This window comes from Scyliorhinus canicula, chromosome 11, assembly GCF_902713615.1.
Source record: "Scyliorhinus canicula chromosome 11, sScyCan1.1, whole genome shotgun sequence".
In the NCBI taxonomy this organism is placed as follows: Eukaryota; Metazoa; Chordata; class Chondrichthyes; order Carcharhiniformes; family Scyliorhinidae; genus Scyliorhinus; species Scyliorhinus canicula.
In genome coordinates, this window is record NC_052156.1 from 157309766 (window position 1) to 157335412 (window position 25647).

The following is a 25647-nucleotide window of genomic DNA, read 5'->3' on the forward strand; positions in this document are numbered from 1 at the left end:
GTGCCAACCCTCTGAAAGAGCGCCTTACCTAGGCCCACTCCCCTGCCCTATAGCAGAAACCCCACCTAACCGGCATATCTTTGGACAAATAAGGGGCAATTTAGCATGGTTAATCCACCTAACCTGCACATCTTTGGATTGTGGGAGGAAACCGGAGTACCCGGAGCATCAGTCACCCAAGGCTGGAATTGAACCCAGGTCCCTGCGCTGTGAGGCAGCAGTGCATTTGTAAAATAAATTTAGAGTACCCAATTATTTTTTTCCAATTAAAGGGCAATTTAGCATGGCCAATCCACTTAACCTGCACATCTGTGGAATGTGGGGGTGAAACATAGACATAGAATTTACAGTGCAGAAGGAGGCCATTCGGCCCATCGAGTCTGCACCGGCTCCCGGAAAGAGCACCCTACTCAAGGTTAACACCTCCACCCTATCCCCATAACCCAGCAACCCCACCCAACACCAAGGGCAAATTTTGGACACTAAGGGCATTTTATCATGGCCAATCCACCTAACGTGCACATCTTTGGACTGTGGGAGGAAACCAGAGCACCCGGAGGAAACCCACGCACACACGGGGAGGATGTGCAGACTCCGCACAGACAGTGGCCCAAGCCGGAATCGAACCTGGGACCTGGAGCTGTGAAGCGATTGTGCTATCCACAATGCTACCGTGCTGCCCATGCAGACACGGGGAGAATGGTGAGGCAGCATTGCTAACTGCTGTGCCACCCCTCTTCTTCACTCTCTCCAATGCTTTCAGCTCCTTCCTACATTGTGGCTCCCAGAACTGTACACATATTCCAGCTGAGGTCTAACTAGTGTCTTGTCTACGTTCAGCGTAACCTCCTGTCTCTTGTACTCTATGCCCCTATTAATAAAGCCCAGGATACTCTATGCTTTATTAACTGCTATCTCCACCTGTCCTGCCACCTTCAATGATCTCTGCACAAATACATCCAGGTCCCTGTGCTCCTGCACCCCTCTTAAGAATTTTACCCCTCATTTTATATTGTCTCTCCAGGTTTTTCCTACCAAAATGCATGGCTTTGCTCTTCTCCGCATTAAACTCCATCTGCCGCCTGTTTGCCCACTCCACCTATTTGTCTGTCCTTGCAAAGTTCGACACTGTCCTCTACTCAGTTTACAATACTTCCAAGTGTAGTGTCATCTACAAACTTTGAAATTGTCCCCTGCACATTTAGATCCAGATGATTACTATATATCATGAAAACCAACCACCCTGCCCTGAATGATGGTTTCTGTGCTTTCCACTCTCATCAACGTGTAAATTGTTCATGGGGACACCTTGCGACTGCGCCTGCGCGCCAAGTAGCAGGCGCAGGAACGCGTCTGCGCTTGCGCAGCGAACCACCCGCGCCTGCGCACGAGAACCTGCCTGCAGGGGGTACAGAAACCCGCCGAGGAAGCGGGAGGGGGTTAGGTGTACGCATGCGCGTGGCCGGGGCTGCATGGGGGCGGGGCAGGCGTTTCCGCACGCATGCGTGTTGGGCGGTACCCGCTGCGCGCGCGTGCGCGGGGGGTGTTCCCCACAAGAGCGCCTGCGCCGCCTGCGAGCAGCGACTGTTCCAGATCGGACTGGAGCGCTCTCATTACACCCCTCCCCTTTCGGAAAATAAACCCCCACCCACCCTGTAAACCGCTCCGGCTGCAAGATGAATGAGGAATACGACGTGATCGTGCTGGGTACCGGGCTCACGGTGTGTTCGCCTTTGCTTGTTTACGGGGACTGGGTGTGTGAGCGGCGGGCGGTGTGAGGGCGGCAGGCAGGCGGCGCCCGACTAGGCCGCAGGCCTCTGGCTCACTCTCTCTGCTTCCAGCTGAGTCAGGGGGGGAGGGGGCTGGGCCGTGGGCTGGCACCCGCCCGGAAAGGGGGGATGGCATTTCCCAGTGAATTTCCCCCCCCCCCGTCTCCCGGGCGAGGTGGGGCCTTCCCCCACCGGCAGCTTTATGATGCATTGAACAAATGGGGGGCGTTTTATTTTTGGATCCCGGAAGCCTGTGAGTTGGTGGTGAAGCCCGCGGCTGACGTGGAGAGAGGAGCCGTCTGCCCAGGCAGCTGGTAACCTCCAAATGTTACCGCTGCTGCCGGCTCTGCCCAGCTTTTCCAGCACCTCTGTCTGTGTGTCTGTTTCTCTCTGTGTCTATGTGTCTGTCTCTCTCTCTGTCTGTGTGTCTCTATGTCTGTGTCTCTCTCTGTCTGAATGTGTGTCTCTCTCCCTCTGTCGGAATGTCTGTGTGTGTCTCTGTGTCTGAATGTCTGTGTGTGTCTCTCCTGTCTGGATGTCTGTGTGTGTGTCTCTCTCTCTGTCACTGTGTCTGAATGTCTGTGTGTCTCTCTCTGTATATGTCTGAATGTCTGTGTGTGTCTCCCTCTCTGGGCTTTCCAGCATCCGCAGTGCACTTCATTACAGTTTCTCCTCGACGCAATCGCGCGAATTCCTGCGGGTGCTGGAATCTGAAAGTAAAAACAGTAAGAAAGCCGAAATCTTGCTCGGCGAGCAGCTGAGAAATATTCCGGTGGAGGCTCCCAGATCTCCAACGTTAACCGTGCTTCTTCCTCCCTCCTGCGATTTCTAGTTTTTAATGTCAGTGTTGGTCGGCAATAAAGGCAGACGCTCCATGCGACCACTGTAAATGCGTGGACATTTTTTGTTTCAGTAATAATACAACTATACTTTCAATGTAACTATGCTCTCCAAACTTCCTTCATTCGATTCGCTTAGTTCGTGTGAACAAGTGCAACCTAAGGACTAAAATTGTCACCATTGAAGTGTAATATCGTGCACTTTGTAGTATTGCTGCAAGCGTGATGCCCCCAGTGAAACTTTAGGGTGGTTTGTCTGAGGAGGAAAGTGAGTTCGTTTTTTGAAAAATGCTGAACATTTAATTAAAGTCCAACAGGTTTGTTTCAAACACGAGCTTTCGGAGCACGGCTCCTTCTTCATTCACCTGAAGAAGGAGCCGTGCTCCAAAAGCTCGTGTTTGAAACAAACCTGTTGGACTTTAACCTGGTGTTGTAAGACTTCTTACTGTGCTCACCCCAGTCCAACGCCGGCATCTCCACATCATGAACATTTAATAGCAGTGATGCAAAGGCAAGGTATTTGCACTGCATTACTTGGTGAAATAACTGCACCTTGTAAACTGATGCAGTAGGTACTAGAGGTGAAGTATGTTTTTGGGTATGTATTCGATTCTATGAAGTTTTAATCAGCTGCTGAAGAGGGGTCAGCAGTTGATATAGTTACACAACAGGACTTTGGACCTGCTGTGGCTTATGTGGATTCTTGTTGCAGGAGAAAAATCTGTCTGCATCCATTTCACAATGGTGGAGTGTAACAATATACAGCTACTTAAAGCCAAATTGCTGTTCAGTGTGTAGTCTAAAGTGAGTATATTTAACACATGGAAAGCTACTGGTTTAATGTTTTTTAAGCATTTGAATTTCAGGTTGCAGGGTACATTTTGGGAGAAATGACTGAGTAACGATGGGGAGAGATGTCACTGGACAAGTAATCCAGAGGCCCAGGCTAATGCTCTGGGAACACTGCTTAAAACCCCACCATGGCAGCTGGTAAAATTTGAATTCAATTAATCTGGAATGTAAAATCTAATACTGAAATAGAAACACAAAATGTTGGATAAACCTGGGTCTACCAGTATTTGTGGAGAGCGAAACACTGAATGTTTTGAGTCCGTATTACTCTTCAGGTGACTGTGACATGTCAACAAAAAGCCCAGGGACTGGTCCAACATCCATTTGACCCCAGACCCACAATAATTTCCCCCTGAAATGATTGAGCAGGTCGCTTGGTTCAAGGGGAATTGGGGGTGGCCAACTGTTCTTACCAGGAGCATGAAATAATTTTTAAATTCCTCTCCGTTGGATACATTTTGAAATGTAGTCACTGTGGTAGTGTAGGAAAATGGCACTATTATGCACTGGAAGATATAACTATTGTCCAGGACAGCAGGAAAACACCATGCTCCTTTACTAATTGCATCATTAAATTTTTTACAGTGACCTGACACAGCAGATGTGTTGGGTGGCTTGGGTCACTGTCTATGTGGGGTCTGCAAGTTCTCCCCATGTGTGTGTGTGTGGGTTCCCTCTGGGTTCTCCAGTTTCCTCCCACAGTTCAAATATGTGCAGGTTAGGTGGATTGTCCATGATAAAATTGCCCTTTGTGTCCAAAATGGTTAGGTGGGGATGGGATGGAGGTGTGGGCTTAAGTGGGGTGCTCTTTCCAAGGGCCGGTGCAGACTCGATGGGTCAAATGGACTGTAAATTCTATGATTCTGTGACTTTGATATAATTTGAAAGACCGAATAGAAATCCCTCACTAAAGTGGTTTAGCACACTGGGCTAAATCGCTGGCTTTTAAAGCAGACCAAGACAGGCCAGCAGCATGGTTCAATTCCCATACCAGCCTCCCCGGACAGGCGCCGGAATGTGGCGACTAGGGGCTTTTCACAGTAACTTCATTTGAAGCCTACTTGTGACAATAAGCGATTTTCATTTCATTCATTTTCAGTATCAACCTAGAATCTGTTCAATTCTTGTAGGGCTTGATCCCAAAAGCTTATGACTGGGGGGGGGGGGGGGGGGGGGGGGGGGCGCTGCGTGCTGTCACTGAGCCAAGGCTGACACTGGGGAGGGAAGTGGAAGGGATTTTTAATTTTTTTTTGACGGAAAGTCTGGTAATTGCTTAATTTGATGCAGTAGTGGAAGTGAAAGCAATGTGAATTAATGTATTGAAGATAAACAAAAACTGACAGATGGTGCATAGTTTAATTGTGGAAGTCTGAGAGCCAGACAGCTCTCAGTTCTGCTTTGTATTGGGAGTTGAAGTAACAATCTTATTATGAGATGGGCACATTGGGAAGAAGTAGTTCCACAATAATTATAGGTTGATGTGGCGCAACAGGAAAAAAGGGCGGTAATGAAGATTGTGTGGCAAGCGGCATATTCTGTGTCCTACTGTTCTGAGCACACCTGGTCTGGTTTTCAAGAAATATCTGTTCAAAGTTGTAAGTTGGGACTGCTTTTCACTTGACGCTGAAATCTAATGTCACTGTTAGGTTAGCCAGCAATTACTGATGTTGGTATTGGAGAAGTCGGATATCAGAGTAGAAGGATGTGCAGCCATTAGGTTCCGGTATTTGTAATTCTAAATTGCAGGTGTACAGATAAATTAGAGGTGAGAAGGATCCAGGTTGGGGTAAAGTGGCAGGCTTTTGCAAGACATAAAACATGCGCAGTAACACTAGCAAATCTCCCAAATGTGATTGTAAAAAGTGCCCGTGGTTTAAAATAAACCTTGGAAATTAATCAGTCAACCAACCTTTTTATAAAAAGCTTATTAATTTGCATGGTTTGGTTTTAAGGATTTGCCCATCAGCATTCTTTCTGAATTAATCATTTTGACGCCCTTTTAGTGATCATAAAAGATGTACATTTAACAGTGTGAGGAATTGAAGGCTAAACTTCTTGGCCCATTTGTAGACACTTGCAGTACTTGAATCTGAGTTTGCTGTTAAAATTACATTATTTATAATGTGGAATGCTGGCGCTACAGAGGTGGGCAACAGCATTTTGACTGGTCCACTTGCCAGTTTCTGGCTCTTGTAGCAATGTTTATACTGGCAGCTGGAAGTGTCATTAAGTTCGAGGTGATGCTGGAAATTGTTTACTTGTTGCCTGCATTGCGTACGGAGTAATTCAAAAATAACTTAACTAACTATGCTTAACGTCTCTTTAATCATAGAGACACTTTGAATTTAGCAATAGGCACTGGTTTGATCTGTTACACCATGCAATTTAAATGAGGAGTCCTGGAGTGTGGAAAGGGTCCTGCATGATTGTTGGGCAGTATGTTCATAGTCACCATGCTTTGAAAATCAGTTCACAGTAAGTCACTAAACACAGCTCTGATTTAAATGCATTAAACATTACAGGTAGCTGAAATGCACTTATTTGTCTGGCTAGTACTTTGCAGATAATTTATATTTTTAATAAGGCAAACATTGTGTCTGAGCAAATAGATTAAAGGAACAAAACATCAGTGGCAGATATCCTTGACATCCCTTGCAATTGTTTCATTAAATGTTTCTTTCTGCCTTGATGCTGGTTTGTTCCAATAGTTTCAGGTTGTTAAAAACTGGCATTTCGTGATCTGCAGATGAAATTCCAATCTCACAGCTGCACCCTCACCAAGAATTGCCTATTCTCACCTCTGTAACATAGTCAGTTCTGCTCTGTCTCACCTCATCCTCTGCATCTATTTCATCCCTTATCATTTCTAGATTTGACTACTCCGGTGCAGCTCTGGCCGGCCTCCATAAGCTTGAAGTCATCCAAAACGGCCTGTCTTAACTTGTACCAAGTCCTGTTTATTCTTTGATTGCTGATTTGCATTGGTTTCCAATTATGGGACATTGCTTTCAAAACTTTCAAGTCCCTCAAAGCTACTTTTCCCATACCCAAATATCTTGCTGTGTTGGAATCAAAATGATAGACAGCAGTGGCAGAATGATGGTAGTACCCAGGGGATGGGATCAAATCCTGGCTCGTATTAGAAGCTGAGTTCAGTTTTATAGCCCACCGTAGCCACTAAATCTCTGGCTGCATTGCGCTGTCAATATTTTTTTTAATAATCTTTATTGTCACAAGTAGGCTCTTATTACACTGCAATGAAGTTACTGTGAAAAGCTCCTAGTCACCAAATTCCGGTGCCTGTACGGGTACACGGAGGGAGAATTCAGAATGTCCAGATTACCTAACCGCACGCCTTTCGGGACTTGTGGGAGGAAACTGGAGCACCCGGAGGAAACCCACGCAGACAGAGTGAGAATGTGCAGCCTCCGTACAGACAGTGACCCAAGCCAGGAATCTAACCTGGGACCCTGGTGCTGATTGCCAGCCACTGCTACCAAAGTTGCAGGATGTGGTCTGCTGAACTTTCATTATCTTAATCCCTTATCAAAGATATGTAGAGGAACAGGTTGTGTTGAAGAAGCAGGGAGGCTGCAGAAGACTTGGACAGGCTAGGAGAGTGGGCAAAGAAGTGGAAGATGGAATACAATGTAGAAAAGTGAGGTTTGTACACTTTAGTAGGCAATCTAGGGGCATAGTCTAATTTCTAAATGCGGAAAGGGCTTCAGAAATCAGAAGCACAAAGGAACTTGGGAGTCCTAGTTCAGGATTCTCAAAGTTAACATGGAGGTTCAGTTGGCAGATAGAAAGGCAATTCCTGTTAGCACTCGTGTCAAGCGGGATAGAATATAAAAGCAGGAATGTACTGTTGAAGCTGTGTAAAGCTCTGGCCAGACCCCACTTAGAATACTGTGAGCAATTTTGGGCCCATATCGAAGGATGGATGTGCTGGACTTGGCAAGTGTGTAGAGGAGGTTCACAAGAATGATCCCCAGAATGAAGAGCTTATCATACGAGAACTCTGTGTCTGTACTCAATGGAGTTTAGAAGGATGAGCGGGGATCTCATTGAAACCTGGAGAGGATGTTTCTGCCAGTAGGAGAAACTAGAAACTGAGGGCACAGCCACCGACTGAAGGGGCAATCCTTTAAAACTGAGATGGGGGGGAGGGGGGGGGATTTCTTCAGCCAGAGGGTGGCGAATCTGTGGAACTCATTGCTGCAGAAAGCTGTGGAGGCCAAATCACTATTGTCTTTAAGGCAGAGATGTGTTCTTGATTAATAAGGAGATCAAGGGTTTTAAGGCAGGAGAATGGGGATGAAAAACACACCAGCCATGATTGACTAGCTGAGCAGACTTGATTGAATTCTGCTCCTATGTCTGATGATCACCACAGGGAATGACCACCAGTCTATTAACCTTGTTCTAAGCTATTTTTTTAAACTGTCCACTTCAGCTACTGAAGATGCTATTCTGTGGAAAAAGGTCAATATGCAAGTAGTTCGGAATGTTATTTTGGTGTAATTGTTGGGAAAATTGTTTCTTTCTTCTTTGCACTCTTTAAGCATTTCCCCCCCCCCCCCCCCCCCCCATCAAAGCACTTCAGTAAACTCCACCCTTTAGCTGCTTTGTAACCAGAAAGATTGCCCTGGGGGTTTTAAATTGAGCTCTGGTTGAATAGCTTTCCAAGCAGGTAATTGTCCAAAAAATCTTTAAAGATACAGAAGGCAGTAGAGATTTTGTGCATCTAAACTGATTTATATTAGATGCTAGAATATCATTTTATGGTTTATTTTGCATGTAAAACTGGGCTGCTTAGTTTTCTTGGAAGAATTTTTTTTTAGACATTACAGGAAACAGTTACAGGAAACAGTGGTTTTGTGTTAGTCCTACAACCACTTAACCTATTTGATTCCTTTTGGTTCACTATTCTGATGTGTAATCCTAATTTGTTAAGACTGCGTGATCAAAACTATCGTCGTCATAATAATGCTTATCGAAATAGTTATTAAATTTTGGAAGAGGTGGAGGGCATTAGACCTAGAAGAGGTTGCACTCTGTTAGAGCCAACTAGTATCAATTGAAAGTGATTGCATTAGACCATCATTAATTTGATTCACTAGGTTGTGCCAAAATGCCCCCCATTTTGTTTGTTTAAATGGGTTAACAAATGGGTAACACATGGCTGTGGGGGAAATGAGACGGTCACCCACCTCCTTGTGGAACGAGCCTTTGCAAAGAAGGTCTGGAGAGAGATGCAGTGGTATTTGTCAAGATTCATCCCGACACAGGACTCTGTGCTCCACGGACTGTTTCCGGTGGGGGACACCGAGACAAACATCAACTGCTGCTGGAAGGTCATCAACTCGGTGAAAGACACTCTTTGGTCTGCCCGAAACTTGCTGATCTTCCAGTGCAAAGAATTGTCCTCGACCGAGTGTTGCAGACTGGCACATTCCAAGGTCCAGGACTACGTGTTGAGGGACGCACTCAAGCTTGGGGCAGCTGCCGCCAAGGCGCAATGGGGAAAGACCACTGTGTAAGGTTTCCCAACAAATGTACACCGAGGGGTGGGTAAAAGTGTAAAACCCCTCGGTCTGGGTCTTCCCACACTCCAATGTACAAAAGAAACATGACAATGTAAATATTTAAGAAAGAATTGTAATGTAAAGAGGGATATGTGTGTAATGTCATCCCAATTGAATGGAAGAAAGTCAAGGGACTATGTAACTTTGATGGAAATGTACAGTCAAGACAATTCGAAATGTTCTGTAATGTTTATTAGAGATTTTATGAAAAAAAACAAATGGGTAACACATTCTAGTTTAGTTAATACAGTCTGGGATTTGACAAATCCTCGCTGCACAGAGAGCACCTCTGGTTGAAGTGAAATAATATTTGGTAGATTCTGGACAATCTTAACCAGTCCTTTATTAGTCTTGAAGTTCCAAGTTTAGTACTTGTCTTGCCTCTGGACATTTGTTGATTTGTTTACTGTTGGAATGTTACTTTTGGTCCTTGTTCCCAAGTTTTGGTGTTGGGCAGGTCAGAGGTGGATGTCAAGGCAGTTTTTGATTTTCAATCTTTCTTCCCCCGGGGAGCTTTTCAGATTTGTGTGAAATCTATATTTCTCTTCTATATATTGCTTCCTCTGACTTATTAAAATTTACAAGCAGCTTACTGACCTGAATTTCCATAAGGGCTTTAAAATGTTTCCTACAATGAGGTGATTTGAATGCTGTCCAGTTCTCCAGGTGGAATCCAGAATTTATCATGTTGGATACTGGAAATCTGAAATTAAAAGTGCTGGAAAAGTGTTATGTGGCAACATCAGTGGAGAGAGAGAGAGTTGACGTTTATGACTCAATCATGACTTAACCCTAGAGTTCAGATTTAGAATTGTACCCTTTCCCTTTTCTAAGTCCAGTCCAATTTTTTTTAAACTGTGGCCCTATATGTTTGCAATATTTAGTTTTCATAGAATTCCTACAGTGCAGACTGAGGCCATTCAGCCCATCAAGATCTGCACCAACCCTTTGAAAAAACACCCCATCTAGACCCAACTGTTGGATACTTGAGGGCAATTTAGCATGGCCAATCCACCTAGCCTGCATATCTTTGGGTATCCCCTTTGTAGGTACAGCGGTTTTGAGAGCATTATAGTACTCGGTGACAAAAGGGTACCGTTTTCCCAAGGTGGTTGAGGCAGACATCAGATGAAACTTGATGTTGCTGGTTGTGTCCTGATTGTATTCTAGACTTTGCATCAAATTTGCATATTTAATTGAGTCTGACTATTATTTGGGATGAATTGAATTAATTGTTATAGAAGTGGAATGAAATTAACAAGAGAATCCATTTCACAGGCATGATGCTTAGCAACCTTTCAATCTTGCTGAATGCTTAAGAGTGGAAGAGTGTTTTGTAACCCCAATATTTTTGACCTTCCTCTCATCTTCATCTCTCGATTCAAGGAAATCGAGGTAACAGACATAGAATTAAGGTTGCTTTATGTTGGCTTGTAACTACAATCACGTACAGCACTAAGAACTGGAAATTGGTGCACTGCTCTAATGCTCGACAGGCAGGGAGAGCATTATTCATGTCAATAGAATGACCAACTTTAATCTGTGACAATTATGTTAATAGATTAAATACTGGGAATTGCATTCAGACTTGGGATTTCAAAATCTGGAGTGTTAACACAATATTATGGAAGAAATAAATCTAATGTATTTAATTTGATTATGCTTGATTACATTTAAATGGGGATTATCAAATGAGGTTTTTGCTCAAGGGTATCGTGCTGCCAAAACAACCAAATTATTTAATTCACCGCATCTAAATTTTTATTTGGCTTTGTTTGCTTTTAGACTCTCGGTGAACAGGCTAAGAATAAACTAGTTTGATGGAAGTGCCCACTACCAACTAGTGGTTGACTCGGGAGCTGATAAAATTAAGAATGCAATACTCTGACAGGGGCAACTACTAATTTCCAGTGGGGTTTCTTCTAAATCCCTGTGGTATTCATGCCATCCAGAATTGATGAGAATATACTTTCAATTTAAAATTTGATTGTGACTTCAGCAATCAGTTGACCAGCAAGAGTCTGGGGCCCTAACCAATTCAGCACATGCCATAGATGGGAATTCAGTTGCCCAATGGAATGAGATGTTTACAGGATGGCAAGAGTTTGGGTTGAGTTGCTGACCATGATATTACGCTATTAGCTGGAACAAAGTTATTGATCATCACTGAGACTGTTTAGCTTTGAAGATACTCCTGCATTGGTGACAGTTCAAGCACAAGGATGGTTCTGAGTCATGACTTAGCATATGGCTAAGACCCCTTCTGTTCTATAGATAGCTTGAGATGAAGTTAAAATGCTGAGATAATTATAGGTATGAGCAAGCATCGGATCTGATAGTTTGACCTGCTTTGCCTGCCTGCATCAAGGAAGTGACCAATACAAGCATGTCCTGATTCCACCGCACTGTCAGTGAGTTGGAGACCTTCTTTGTCATTGGCTATATTCAGGATGTAGATCAAGTTTAGTAGCTGGCCATTATACTTTGAAAACTTACTGTTACAGTAAATTTGTACTGAAGGAGACATTTATAAACTCCTGTGGGTTGGTTCAGTTTTCTAAGTGTATACGTGAGCCTGGTTTCCGACTGACAATGTGTACTGCTCTTTCAGGCATACAGGCAATTATACATATTCTATATGGCTGGTAGTTAATTATTGTTGGTAGTTGAGTGAACAGTCGTATTCATGGCACACATGCAGTACAATTTGCTCACGAGGGACTTGGCGAGCTGATGAGCACATTTTTTCAAAAAAATGTCAGGAAAAGGCCCAAATTATAGAAAATTTTGCGCTGTTGCAGCTAACGGTTATAGATATCTTCGATATGATTGATCTGTAGAATGCCTGTGATCCATTCCTTCATTTAAACCACATGCAGTGTTGCTTAAGTGTCAGTGCTTTTAAAGCACGCTGATTGATCCATGGCAACTATATTTGCAATGTTGGTCTGATGAGGCCCAGTGGGTCAATATGATATTGTACTGTTCATCCTGGAAACTGAACTCACCTGCAGCTTGCACCCAGCATTTTACAGTGAAGGTTTCAACAAATGTGTTGAATTGTGGATCAGAAACGGCTTTTAATGGGATCTGGCAATGTTGGCAGGGTTGGTGAAAAGTAGAATTCTGCAGAAGCTGAACCTGAATTTACCGTGGAGGGCTAGACATGCGGAAATGTTGCCTGAGGAGATTTTTAAAAAATAAATAAATTCAGCACACCCAATTCTTTTTTTCCAATTAAGGGGCAATGTGGCGTGGCCAATTGACCTATCCGGCACATCTTTTTGGATTTGTGGGAGTGAGACCCATGCAAACATGGGGAGAATGTGCAAACTCCACACGGACTGTCACACAGGGCTGGCTTCGAATACGGGTCCTCGACGCCATGAGACAGGAGTGCTAACCATTGCGCCACAGTGCTACCCGTCTGAGGAGATTTGATAGATATGCAAAAAGCACGAGAGGTCTGGACAGAAGGTCGAGGAGAAACTCAGTCCTTTTCACAAGTGAGAACAAAGGGCGCAAATTTAAAATAACTGGCAGAAGGAACAAAAGCAATACTTTAATTTTCCAGGTTACAGCCTGGAAAACACTGCCTGTGTGTGGTGGAGGGAAGGTTCAATCAATGTTTCTTTTCAAATCTTTTAAATGCAATCTATAGGGTTACGGGAGCAAGGCAGGAAAATGGCACTAGGTGAAATGCTTGTTCGGAGAGCTGGTGCAGACACAATGGGTTAAATGCCTTCTGCGCTAACAATTCTGTGACTAAAGTCTACCAAAGCAGTATTAATTAGCTGAGTATGTTTTGTTGGAACTCTGAATTTTGGTTCTAAGGATGCAAAATCACATTGTAATCCACTGTTTAAAACATTTGAGCATTTGTGCAGTCGGAAGCTTATCGGCTGAATGATTTAATTTTAGCTGACTCAGTTTTAAATTCATGCTAGAAATTTTGCTTTTAATTCATGGATTATTATTTTGTTAACAATTGAAACCTGGGGTTTGCAGGTTTCTCTTTACTTCCTGTTTTGAGCTTTCCTTTCATGGCAAACTTACAATTAAATTGCGCATAGGCATTTGAAGTTATAAGATTAGTTTTGAAATCGCTCACTATTTGCCAAAGAAAGCTACTATGAATAGTATTAGAATGTGAATCACTTGTGGCATGACTTATTATTGTATAAATAAGCTAAGTATCTGTTCAAATTTGTAACAACATAACCAATTTCAAGATTTTCAACTAAGGTAGGAATGTATAATTTGTTTTTCATTTGAAGAGTGGATTTTAGTACAAAGTAATAGAAGTAATGGAGTTTTTGCTCCCTTTCCCCCTCCCTCGCTCTCGCTCTCTCTCTCTCTCTCGCTCTCTCTCGCGCCCCTCCCTGCCCCCCTCCTTCTTCCCAAAGCTCAGCAAGCTTCTTCTGAATTGAGAGTTCTGACTATTTTTGAATTTAAAAATGTTTTTTTCACAGGAATGCATCCTTTCTGGTCTAATGTCGGTGAAGGGGAAGAAGGTGCTGCACATGGATCGCAACGCTTACTATGGAGGTGAAAGTGCGTCTATAACTCCCCTGGATGATGTAAGTAATAATCATCGCTTATTGTCACCAGTAGGCTTCAATGAAGTTACTGTGAAAAGCCCCTAAACTGCTTGCTGCTTGGTATCAAATATATACAGTCATGAATTCCAATTGTTGTCCCTTCTCCCCAAAAAATGTTGAGCGTTTAGAATATTGATCTCTCCTCACTAGTCAGTATGCCCCCTGGCGGCACAATAACTGCAATGTGCAATTGACTTCATTCTTAATTTCCTCTTTAGATTGCGAGTTTGACTTAGTTGGAATAATTGAATGCTTGGACCAGAAGATTGTAGGTTACACCCCCATTTTAAAGCTACCTTGGCTGATGGTTCATTACAGTTCTGAGGACATAGGTTGTTGGGAATGCAATTTGAGGTGCCAAACCAATATTGTACCCTATTTTGGTGGGTTTATGTGACTATTAAAGATACGTGTTGCCACCGACACTTTACCTGAGCCTGCAACAGTAAACTGCTTGTGGGGTATTGTTGGCACAAAATTTCCTAATTTGCCGGAGAAAGCCTTTGGATTTGGATTTTGTTTATTGTCACGTGTACTGAAGTACAGTGAAAAATATTTTTCTGCGAGCAGATCATTAAGTACATGAAAAGAAAAGAAAATACATAATAGGGCAACACAATGTAACTACATAAACACTGGCATCAGGTGAAGCATACTGGGGTGTGGTGTTAATCAGGTTGGTCCATAAGAGGGTCACTTAACTTCACTTAAATGTTAGAAATGGAAGGAATTTTCACACCAGTGTAGCTGCTCATATGCTCTGGGTAGCAATTGTGACCCATCTCTTCACCTGTGGTTAACTTATTATGGATCCATGTGTACCTGGAATTCAGTCCCCTATTGCTGATCCATGTTCCTCCTGCTATCCTTGTTTTTCACAAAAAAATGGGGTATATCCTCATTAATCCATTTTCCATACAGCAAATCGAGACTTATTAATGTAAAATGAATAATGATGTCATAGGCATTTTACGCAAGTTTGTCCTAACTTCAGTACATCAGATTTTGTTACACTATTCTAAATTCGTGCCATTTTCTTCAGCTGTACAAAAGATTTAATCTCCCTGGTTCACCGCCAGAGTCCATGGGCAGGGGAAGAGACTGGAACGTGGATCTGATTCCAAAGTTTCTAATGGCGAATGGTAAGAAATTGCCTTTTGAAATATTTAGTGTACACCTTATGGAACAAACTGTCCACAATTCATGGGGTGAAGCAATAAGATTGCAGGGGCAGTCATCTTGTGATAGTTCATGACCATAAACATTTGAACCTGGTTATTTAATAACTGGGAAGCATGTTTTTGTTTTCAAAAGGGCATTGTTCTGCAAATGAATGTTGACCTGCAGCGAGGTACCTGTCTGGTTGTGCATACCCCAGCAAGCATAATGATAACTGGAGGTCTTGGGCAAGACACCTCCGTGAGATATTGAGCTGGGAATTTCCTTTAGGGCAGAGTACACAAGTATTTGTCTGTTTCTCTTACTACTACCACCCCACCCTCCAGTTTATCTCCATTAGGGTGACACAGTGATTAGCTCTGCTGCCTGAGCGCCAGGGACCTAGGTTCAATTCTAACCTTGGGTGACTGTGACGAGTTTGCACATTCTCTGTCTGCATGGGTTTCCTTCCACAGTCCAAAGATGTGTAGGTTAGATGGATTGGCCATTCTAAATTGCCTCTTAGTGTTCCAAAGGTTAGATGGGGGTACAGGGCAGGGGAGTGAGCCTAGGTAGGGTGCTCTTTCAGAGATTTGGTGTAGATCTCACGGGCCGAATAGTCACCTGCACTGTAACGATACTATGTAAGGATACCATGATTTGTATGTCGGTGTTACTCTTGTGCTCCCTACAACCCCATCATCCCTAAAAAGCAGTGAGTTTTGTGTGAATTTGTAGCATAACGTATTGGTACTCTACTATGTAATGGTAGATAAACTGGGTTAATATAGCCGTATGTTGCAGACTTTTCACCTGAGAAAGGAGCTGCGCTCCGAAAGCTCGTGTTTGAATCAAACCTGTTGGACTTTAACCTGGTGTTGTAAGACTTCTTACTGTGCTCACCCCAGTCCCAACGCCGGCATCTCCACATCATGGCGATGTGAAGACTGACAGGGGTTTTAAGGGAATGAATTAAATGCCCAGTAGAAGAAGCTGAGTTGGTGAATCTAAGGCACATCATCAGCCTCTACTCCAAACCTGTCATTTGAGCTATAAGCTGATATTTATTCAGAGATGCCCAGAAGACATGTAAAACACGATGTAAATTCATTTTTTCCTTGTGCTCTTTTTCCAACCCCCCCGCCCACTTTTCTTTTCACTAACCCTCCCTGCCCCCTCTTTCTGTCTTGATGCCTGCAGTGCTTTGCGGCTTATTTCTATTAAAATGCGTTTAAGTATAATAATTTGTTTGCAGGTCAACTTGTGAAGATGCTGCTGTATACTGAAGTCACCCGGTACCTTGACTTTAAGGTCATTGAAGGCAGCTATGTTTACAAAAAAGGCAAAATCTACAAAGTCCCATCTACTGAGAAGGAAGCCTTGGCATCTAGTGAGTAGGAAATAAAGTAGTAAAAGTGTGGTGGTGGTGGTTAAGAAATTGTATGCCATTTTAGATGTGTTATAACTCATGGACTACACTTTCTTTTTCTACTGATTGTGCCCAATCTCAAAATGAAGCAAAACCAGTCTAATTAAAATGTCTAATGGCTACTCGTGTAGGAAAACACTTGCCAATTTTTGTTTTGTTTAAAACTGGCATTTTAAGACTGAATGTACACTTGTCAAGCTCTTTGCTTTCACATTGCTTTTGCATGTCACAAAATGACAATGGTGGAATTCATGGCTATAATTTCTGGACCAAATCAGTGGTGCAGTAACAGGTTAGGTAGTTTGAGCTGCATCTTTACAATAAGGCAATTATCTGGTGCTTTACAGAACCAGAAATCAAGTAATTTAGACTCTGACATAAGAAGTCAGCCAATAGAAAAATCTATTTCTAATTAACTTGATCGAAGCAATAAAATTACTTGCATTTTTCTGCCTTCTGGGGAGGGGGTTATTTTCTTATCTGTGAAATTGATGCTTTATACGATGTAAGGCAATCAGAGTTTTTACCAGGAAATTTAACCTGCATACTAATGTAATGGCCGTCTACTCTACTTGCATATAACTTAAGCAGTTTGTCCTGTTGGTTTCGCCTTAAGCCTGGATCTGCTAGATGCTTAATCCATCATTGTCACTAGACTTCCAGTGGGGAAAAATAACAAGTCATGTGAATTTTTACTCTTCACCTTGTGAGCTGGGGATAATGGGGGGGAACTACTATTGGTAGGTTTATGAACTTGAATTTTGTCCAGACAGAATATTTGACGAAACGCGAGACCAGATTTTTCCGATCTGTCGCTGGAAGAACAGTTCAAGCTAATGAATTGGGTGTCTCTTGAATGTGTTAAAAGAAAATACACTGATTAGAATGGTTCCGGTGGTTTGTAGGACTGCCATAAATGAGTAAAAGTCAAAATATTTACGATTGTTAAGCTAGTTTCAACTAATAAGGTTATTGATTTTCTGGCGGAATCAATATTGAGCTGACTGTAAATTGATGTTGGGTTTTTCTTAGACTTGTTGGGTTTTATGGAAAAAAATCGATTCAGGAAACTTTTACAGCGCGTTTCTCTTTATGATGAAAATGACCCCACGACTTGGGATGGCATTGACCCTAAGAACACAACAATGAAGTGTGTATATGAGAAATTTGGCTTGGGGAAGGATGTCATCGACTTTACAGGTCATGCTCTTGCCTTGTATAGGACTGATGAGTGAGTACTTGTTATTCCAGTAATATTTTTGTTAGCCAGTATGAACATTTTAATGTGCATAAATACCATAAGGCTATTTCCCCCTTCATCCTTTAATTTGCATTTCTATTATTTCCCTTATCTCCTATAGAGTTTGATGTGTTAATCCATGTAGTGTAACTTTTTTGTTTAGTTTTAGTTAATTTTCATTATTTATCCTACATGCATGCTCAGCATTATATCTTGAATACTACTGCAGTGTTGTCGAACAACCTCATTTAATTGCATTTAGCCTATTTTGCAGTTGTATACTTGGCTCCTGCTCTTAAATGTTGAATTATCACCTCCAAGGATGACCCCTGCCTCCAGTTGGTTCCTTCATTTGGCAGGTTATGAAGCATTTATTCATTGCATTTACCAAATCTGATTCCCAGCTATTTGGGGCACATGAGAAAGAAGTGGCTTCAAACCACGATCAGATCTGTTGGCCTGTAGCATAGTATTAATGGATTTCTGTCCTCGCGTTGTCTAACCGCTATGTAACTCTGGTCTTTCCATGGAACCAATTTGATTTGTTTCCTAGGCATCTGTGAGGCGGGAATGCTATGAATGTTTTCCTTTCCATGTGTTTCTTGAGAGAACCAGTGAGCCTCCACTTTGCTACATTTTCATATGACTGCAATTTGAGAACCTGCTAGTACGATGAATGTCAATACTGGTCGCAGTACGAGTTTGGTCAGTCAGTGCTCTAGCTTCTTCAGAAAAATGAATACTGTGGTCACATTAAAGTCTTCCTGTCCATTTCAGCTACCTTGATCAACCTTGCCTTGAGTCGTTAAACAGAATTAAGCTTTACAGTGAATCACTGGCTCGCTATGGGAAGAGTCCATACCTTTACCCTCTTTATGGTCTTGGGGAATTGCCTCAGGGTTTTGCCAGGTGAGGATTTATTCTCAATGAACGAATGTTCTATTAAGTATGAAAATGATCTGTTGTTTAATTTTGCAAGGAAGTAAATACACAAGTTGGGCTCCGGCATTTTATTCTTGTAACTCTAAACTAGAAAACATGCACAAATCAAATTTGCATTTGCAAAGTACAAAAGTATAGATTCAGTATAGTATTAAAAGCTGGGAGTGACCTTGGATTCTTGTCTGCATGGATTGCTGTGAAACCTTTTCCGATTATATCTCATTTGCCCACCAGGAAGCGTACACAATCGGACATTACTTCAGCTGTCCCCAACTATGCTGTCCCCAACTATTGTGAAAGTACTTGGTCTCAGCCTCCACTTGTGGGTGTATGTACAATACTGAGGTTGAGATTGGTAACCTTTGTGTCTGTCCACATTATCCACACTATAATCCCATTTCCTTGGGGGTTATTAGGAAATTAATCCCATTGTTTGAGATTTTGATTTGGATACATTTTTGACTGTTAAATCTCAACTTGTTCCAATGTACCTGGATTACAGGTATTCTAGTACCTTGTGGCCTACCTAATCATTTTAACCATTGAGGCAAATGTATAAAATTAATGTCAAAATGAATGAAAGCCATGTTCTTTTTTTAAGTTTATCTTGGATTTCAAAATAGAGATGTGCAACCTGCACCATTGATTTAAAACTGTTGAATCTGTTAATTGCATCTGCTTATAAATCTCAAGTACCTTTTTTATGATTAAAGCTTGAAGAACCCACTGGATCTTAAACTTTTCCAAGTACAAATACCACAGGTGCTAATGTTTCTGACTGGAGTGCCAATCAGCATTCATTCATAAAATTGGGGAAAGTTTCAGTTTTTAAAGATTTTTGTTTAAAGCTCTATGCAGTCGCAGTCATCACACAAAGTCTGGAAGGTTCACGAACGAAATGTTGGCTTGATGGGCTATCTACCCTCCGCACATCCTATACTAGCTACTGTCTGCTCAACGTTCTATACTTGGGTGTTCAAGTGATAAGTAAACAGGTTTTCTTTAGTTTTCCTTTTTCCATGTGGAAGTCATTATGCATTTTGTGTGGTGGCAAGCAGAGTGCAATGAAATCTTGGTGTTAAGTCAATAAGACATAGGATCACAATTGGACCTTTCGGCCATCAAGTCTGCTCCACCGTTCAATCATGGCTGATATTTTTCCCACCCCTATTCTCCTGCCTTCTCCCCATAACCCTTGATGCCCTTATTAATCAAGAACCTATCTATCTCTGTCTTAAAGATACTCAGTGATTTGGCCTCCACAGCCTTTTGCTGCAAAGAATTCCACAGATTCACCACCCTCTGGCTGAAGAAACTCCTCCTCATCTCAGTTTTAAAGGATTGTCCCTTTAGTCTGAGATGGTGTCCTCTGGTTCTAGTTTTTGCTACAAGTGGAAACATCCTCTCCACGTCCACTCTATCCAGGCCACACAGTATCCTGCAAGTTCCAATAAAATCCCCCTTCATCCTTCTAAACTCCAACAAGACATAACCGACCTGTAGATATTTGCAATCCCGATTATGGATGTCCGTATGCAGTTGTGGATTTCTAGTGTCTCAATGGTCTGACTTTTAGACCAGTTAAAAATCTGTGCTTGATAGTTACAAATCCAAATATTCAAATGTGAATGCAGGGAAAGCACATGTTTGAGTATTTTTCGCTTCTCTTGAGGTGATCTAAAACCCTAGTGCCGTGAAACACAATGGACAAGGCTCGAATGGCAGAGTATTTTCCCAAATTAAGGGAATTTAACATGGCTTACATATTACAGATATGTTTGAACAACTTGGATATTCTTTTTTTAAATGTCCTTTAACCTAATTCTTGAGTGAAAAAGTTACAGCTTCAAACTATGCCCACACTGTGCTGATGTATCTATCCATAAGCAATGAACAAACCGGTTTAATGCCAGATTTCATCTTTTTTTTTAGGTTAAGTGCCATTTATGGTGGCACTTATATGTTAAACAAGCCTATTGAAGAAATAATTATGGAAAATGGACATGTGGTTGGAGTAAAGTCTGAGGGAGAGGTGAGATAGTTTGTAAAGAAACTCTGCAGCAAAAGTATCTCCTTCCTTTGGATAGCGGACAGTGTTACAATAGTTATGATGCCATGGAAGGGTGATGCCATGGAAGGGTTTCTGGAATGAGTATTTATTTGGAGTCCATGCGCGCAAACAGGACTGAAGTGCTTTCAAACCTGTGCAAGTGTGAGGTGCTTGATGTGGATGATAATTTGGTTTTTCCATTGTCTGCTCATTTGGCATTGCCAAAGAAAACCCCAATTGAGCACTTGCTAAGGCAAATCAAATCCATTTTTAAGCTGCATAATTTTTCACATGCAGGGTAACAGTTAAACATTTTATTCTACTTGCAATGTGCACAAGTTATGTAGCTTAGTGTCATGAAAATGATCAATGGATACAATATTTTGGAAGATTTGCTGCTTTCTTGGAACAATGTTTTTGTGCAATAATGCAGTTTCATTGTAGATGAATGTATTGGCAAAACAGACTAGTCAACTCCATTTCCACATTTAGTTTAGATTGAGGTGCCCACAGCAGTTTGAGCACTTGGGATTTGATTTTATCCACTAAATAGTGCAACAATCCTCCAAAAATAATCCACGGAATGTTTGTGAAGGCAGCGTTGAATTGGAAAAATACTGTTTTGAGGAATTGATGTCTTTGTACAAAAAGAGTACTTGTTTGAAAGCTGGCAGTAGAACTGCTGCTTGTTGACAGAGGCGCAATGGGCCAAGTAGCCTTTTGTGAAGTTCTGGTTCAATGCCAGATTTAGTTTTTTAAAAATATATATATATATTTTGTTTGCAGATTGCCCGCTGCAAGCAGCTGATCTGTGACCCCAGTTATGTGTCTGACCGTGTGAAGAAAGTCGGCCAGGTGATTAGAGTCATCTGCATCATGAGTCACACCATTAAGAGCATAGCAGATGTAAATTCCTGTCAAATTATCATTCCCCAAAATCAGGTCAACAGAAAATCTGGTGAGTAGCTTTCATAAACTTGCATTTTATTATAGCCCTGGAAGTAAAGAGTAGACAATATTGTGCTTTAAATTGAGCAGAGCAGTGTTCTCAAAGGTGGCGAAGTACGTGTCAATTTGCAGCCAGCTTAGTTATTGTGCAAGGCCTATAAATGGATTACCGTCCTGCCTTGATCCTGTATTACAAATTGGATGCAGACCTGAAGGATTAATATACACAAGATTGGGGCAGAGTGGAAAAGGGCTGAGACGGTTAACACCCAAAGGTTGAGTAAGGTCGGAATCTGAGAGACCAGGTAAACTTGCAGAAGGGAAGAATGATTTGAATGTCCAAATACCTAGTTACAGAATACTGTTACTATAGGGTTCAGGTCATCAACCTGGTGAATAATGCAAGATCCGTGTTTGTAGGACTGTTTGCTGCGTGAAGTTTCAAATTGAAAATGACAATTTATCAAGCATCTGATCTTTTGTCAAAATTGTACTCTTGGATAATCGAAAACTTGGCTTGTTTGAATTTGTTTGACTTCATCTTTTTAAACATTCCCTAGACATCTACATTTGCATGATTTCCTACGCCCACAATGTAGCTGCTCAAGGAAAGTACATTGCCATTATTAGCACAACAGTGGAGACCAATGATCCAGAAAGTGAAATTCAACCAGCGTTGGATCTTCTGGAGCCTGTGGAACAGAAGTATGCTTTAATATTTTGGCAGATAATGTTTAGTTGAAACTACAATGAGACATTTTTGGATTGTACATTGATGAGATTTGTATAGGAAGATGTTTGAAGAAGCAAGCTATCATTCCCGTGGTATATGTGATGGCCTGGCCACTAAAGGTGCATTTGAATAAATGAGGCCTTCAAACAATTGTCATTGGACTTGTCTTAGTCCAGCCTTGTTGGGGTAGTAGTCCCAAAACAAACAGTAAGCAGTTTCAAACTATTCTGGATGGAAGACAAACTCCAATATATAAAAAAATTGATAGATGGGTGTGTTAAATTGGTAGCATTAATGATGGATGAGAGTCCAACAGTAAATATTTTTCTGACTTGAGAGGCTTTGTGGAATGGCACCAAATTCGAGATGTGATGAGATGTGGTCTTTTCAACTTGTTATGATCTTGTCAGATTTTGCCCGTCTGTACTTGTAGTTGGATTATTAATGCTGTCAGCTACCTAAAATTTACATGAGGTTTACTATCCAGAAACGGGTAGTTTTGACCCAACTGGTCCATGCCTGTGTTTATGCTCCACACGAGCCTCCTCCCCACCGTGCCACTTTGCAACCTACAAAGTAATTTTACTGTGGCAGGATTGTTGATATAATCCACAGATTTTATTATGGTTAATGCTTCTGTTATCTTCCCTGTGAGATGGAGGACTATTGTGGCAGATTTGTTAATAATATGTCCTTAGTTGTGATGGTTTCCTTGTGATTTCATGATGGGCTATTGCTTATCAATCAAAAGCTGGTATTGACTTTAAGAAACAGTGAAATACAGTAGTTTCTGAATGTTCAACAAATGTATGCTTGGGTTGCAGGAAGTTTTAAAGTGGAGTTGTTAATCGTGCTTTTAGAGAGTCCTGGAAATGACGTCACAGAGGAAGGCCATTTTGCCTGTTGTATTATTGCTGAACTCTAGGCATTGCTCTGCCCTATTTCTAGAGGAGTTGGGAGGATTGTCCTATTGACTGGGTCCATGCCCGCTTTCTGAAGGCTAGGATTTGAGGCATTTTATATAGTTTAAGACATTAATAGACTATCCTGTATCTGCAATTCTTCCTATTATAACTCTTCCATTATCAGACGTATGTAAATTAAATTGCAGCCCCTTAAGTTTATGGGATAATTTGGTACTTAATTTATCATATACTTTTACTCTTCAGATTTGTTTGCATCAGTGATATGTATGCTCCAGTTGACGTTGGGACTGAAAGCCAGGTAAGATATGATGTCTTAAATTCTTTTAACTGAAATATTTGTAGAATCCCAACTTTGTAAATTGGTTATGGATACTACTTGGATCATTCCTGGTAATACATATATTGGTTTCGGTTTGGTCTGGTGGCAGCAGAAGTTGGAAGATTGAGCTCAAAACTCCATCATTGGTGCAGTCTGTATGGCTGGTGGTCAGACTGGATTAGAGATTCAGAACATGTGGAAAAGTTGGCCACAAATTACTTGGGAAGAAAGGGATGTTGGCAGTGGGGCAGGCATTTTCCTAAGATTCTAAGGTGTGCCATTTTGAGGGGGAGGAAAGCAGTACCTGAGAAAAGACCACCAATTGTAATACTAGATAGCATGGTGGCCATGAAGGGAAATTAGCTGGGCTGGAGGTCATGGTCAAGTTCAACTCTTGATGTATGGGGACATGAGTGAGAAGTAAGAGTGGATTTAAACTTAGGGCAGTGGGGAAACGGGGAAATTTAGCTTGGCGATGAAGCGGAGAATGTGGCAGAGCTGACTAGATTGCTGTCTTTTAACAAATGTATTGAGCTTCTTGAACATTGTTAATGAGATTTAAGGGCCAGGGGGCAGGGATTTAAGGTGGAAGTTGGAAATGAAAAAAGGCAGGATTGCCTTTGCATTCGGAACAGCTGAGATAATCAGGACTTGCTGGCACTTGTGGTCCATCTTGATCTGGTATTGAACGGTTGTTGTGCATCATATACATTTAAATCTGTACTACTTGGACTTGTGACTTGAAGCAAAGATGAGGACCATAAGAACAGGAGGAGGTTATTTAGGCACTCTAACCTTTTCCACCATTGTGAGATCATGCTTAACTGTGACCTAAACCATAACCTTTGAGCGGGAGGGGAAAGGTTTACAGGGAGAAAAGGCATGAAAAGTAGACTTGGGATAATTTAAGCATATAATACATTAACACTGGTAGTTATAGACTTTGAACCTGTGAAGCTAACTAGCTAATATTGCCATGGGCTTGGGATGAATACAAGGGGACCAAGTTAGGTTGTTAGGGGTGAGTTATCTCCTGAGGTAATGATGCTGGGTGGGAAGAAGCCATTGATAGAGATACCTACGGATAATAGTTGAACAAATGTGTCTGGTTCAATAATAAAATAATCTTTATTGTCACAAGTAGATTTACATTAACACTGCAATGAAGTTACTGTGAAAAGCCCCTAGTCGCCACACTCTAGTGCCTGTTCAGGTACATGAGGGAGAATTCAATGTCCAAATTACCTAACAGCATGTCTTTCGGGACTTGTGGGAGGAAACCGGAGCACCCGGAGGAAACACACACAGACACTGGGAGAACGTGCAGACTCCGCACAGGCAGTGACCCAAGCCAGGAATAGGACTTGGGACCCTAGTGCTGTGAAGCAACAGTGCTAACCACTGACCTGCCTAGTGGGACAAGTGCTCTATAATTTCAGAAAACTGGTTCTATGTGGCTGATGGTCAGAAAACAGCCGTCAGGCAAGCTAAGTATTAATTGGTTACTTGTTTTATCTTTAACAGGTTTTCATATCTAGAACATATGATGCAACCACTCACTTTGAGACCACTTGTGATGATATCAAAGATATTTACAGGAGGATGATGGGAGTTGAATTTGACTTTGAAGAAATGAAGCGAAGGCAGAATGATATCTTCGGAGATGATGCGCCGAATGAACCTTCGAAGTAAAAACCCCTGAAATCTGGTACTTAATTGGCTGATTCAACTTTGGTGTCATTAAGGAAATTAATGAGCACTGCAGAAAAGGAAGTTTATATTGTGGGGCCGGCTTATTTTTTAAATCGCGTCTTCAAGATCCTGACAAGTATTGCACTGATTCTAGATGGAAACCCCATCAATTGTCTTTGGCATCATGTGTAAATTTTGCTAATGTCTTAGGGGTGCTGTCCAAAGAAGACAATTTACCGATGTATGAAAAGATTTGATCAGCGATTCTGCAGGAGGAGTAATGGGGTTGTTGGGTTGGGGGGAGGGGGGGTTGTTGGCAAAGCCGGGACTTGATTCAGATGCATTTACTGTAAACGTGGAAAGATGTAAAAATGCTAAAGCAATATTCCATATTGTGTGTGGAAGTATTTACTGCCATCTGCTTTAACATCAGCTCTAACATTTAATGGGTTAAAAATTCATTTGTGTAATCGACTAACAGTTTATGATGGATTGATTCTATGTAGAACTACAACTTCACAATAAAAACTTGTATGTACCACCAGCCATTTCTAAACACAA

The 25647-nt window shown here is 41.8% G+C and overlaps 1 protein-coding gene across 1 annotated transcript; it reads left to right on the top strand.

Annotated features, from left to right (window-relative positions):
- The first annotated feature begins 1524 nt into the window (after window positions 1-1524).
- Window positions 1525-25647, top strand: gdi2 (GDP dissociation inhibitor 2). Its single transcript, XM_038811835.1, has 11 exons — window positions 1525-1721; window positions 13521-13628; window positions 14692-14791; window positions 16063-16197; window positions 17269-17467; window positions 18254-18385; window positions 20351-20450; window positions 21255-21426; window positions 21977-22121; window positions 23319-23373; window positions 24919-25647. Exons 1-11 carry the CDS (start codon window positions 1677-1679, stop codon window positions 25084-25086), a joined length of 1359 nt encoding a protein of 452 aa, XP_038667763.1. The 5' UTR covers window positions 1525-1676; the 3' UTR covers window positions 25087-25647.

Coding starts and splice junctions, on each gene's coding strand:
- gdi2 (XM_038811835.1), top strand. CDS start 1,677: ATGAATGAGGAATACGACGTGATCGTGCTGGGTACCGGGCTCACG. Junction 14,792..16,062: donor AAAGTTTCTAATGGCGAATG/GTAAGAAATTGC, acceptor ATTTGTTTGCAG/GTCAACTTGTGAAGATGCTG. Junction 22,122..23,318: donor CTGGAGCCTGTGGAACAGAA/GTATGCTTTAAT, acceptor TTTACTCTTCAG/ATTTGTTTGCATCAGTGATA.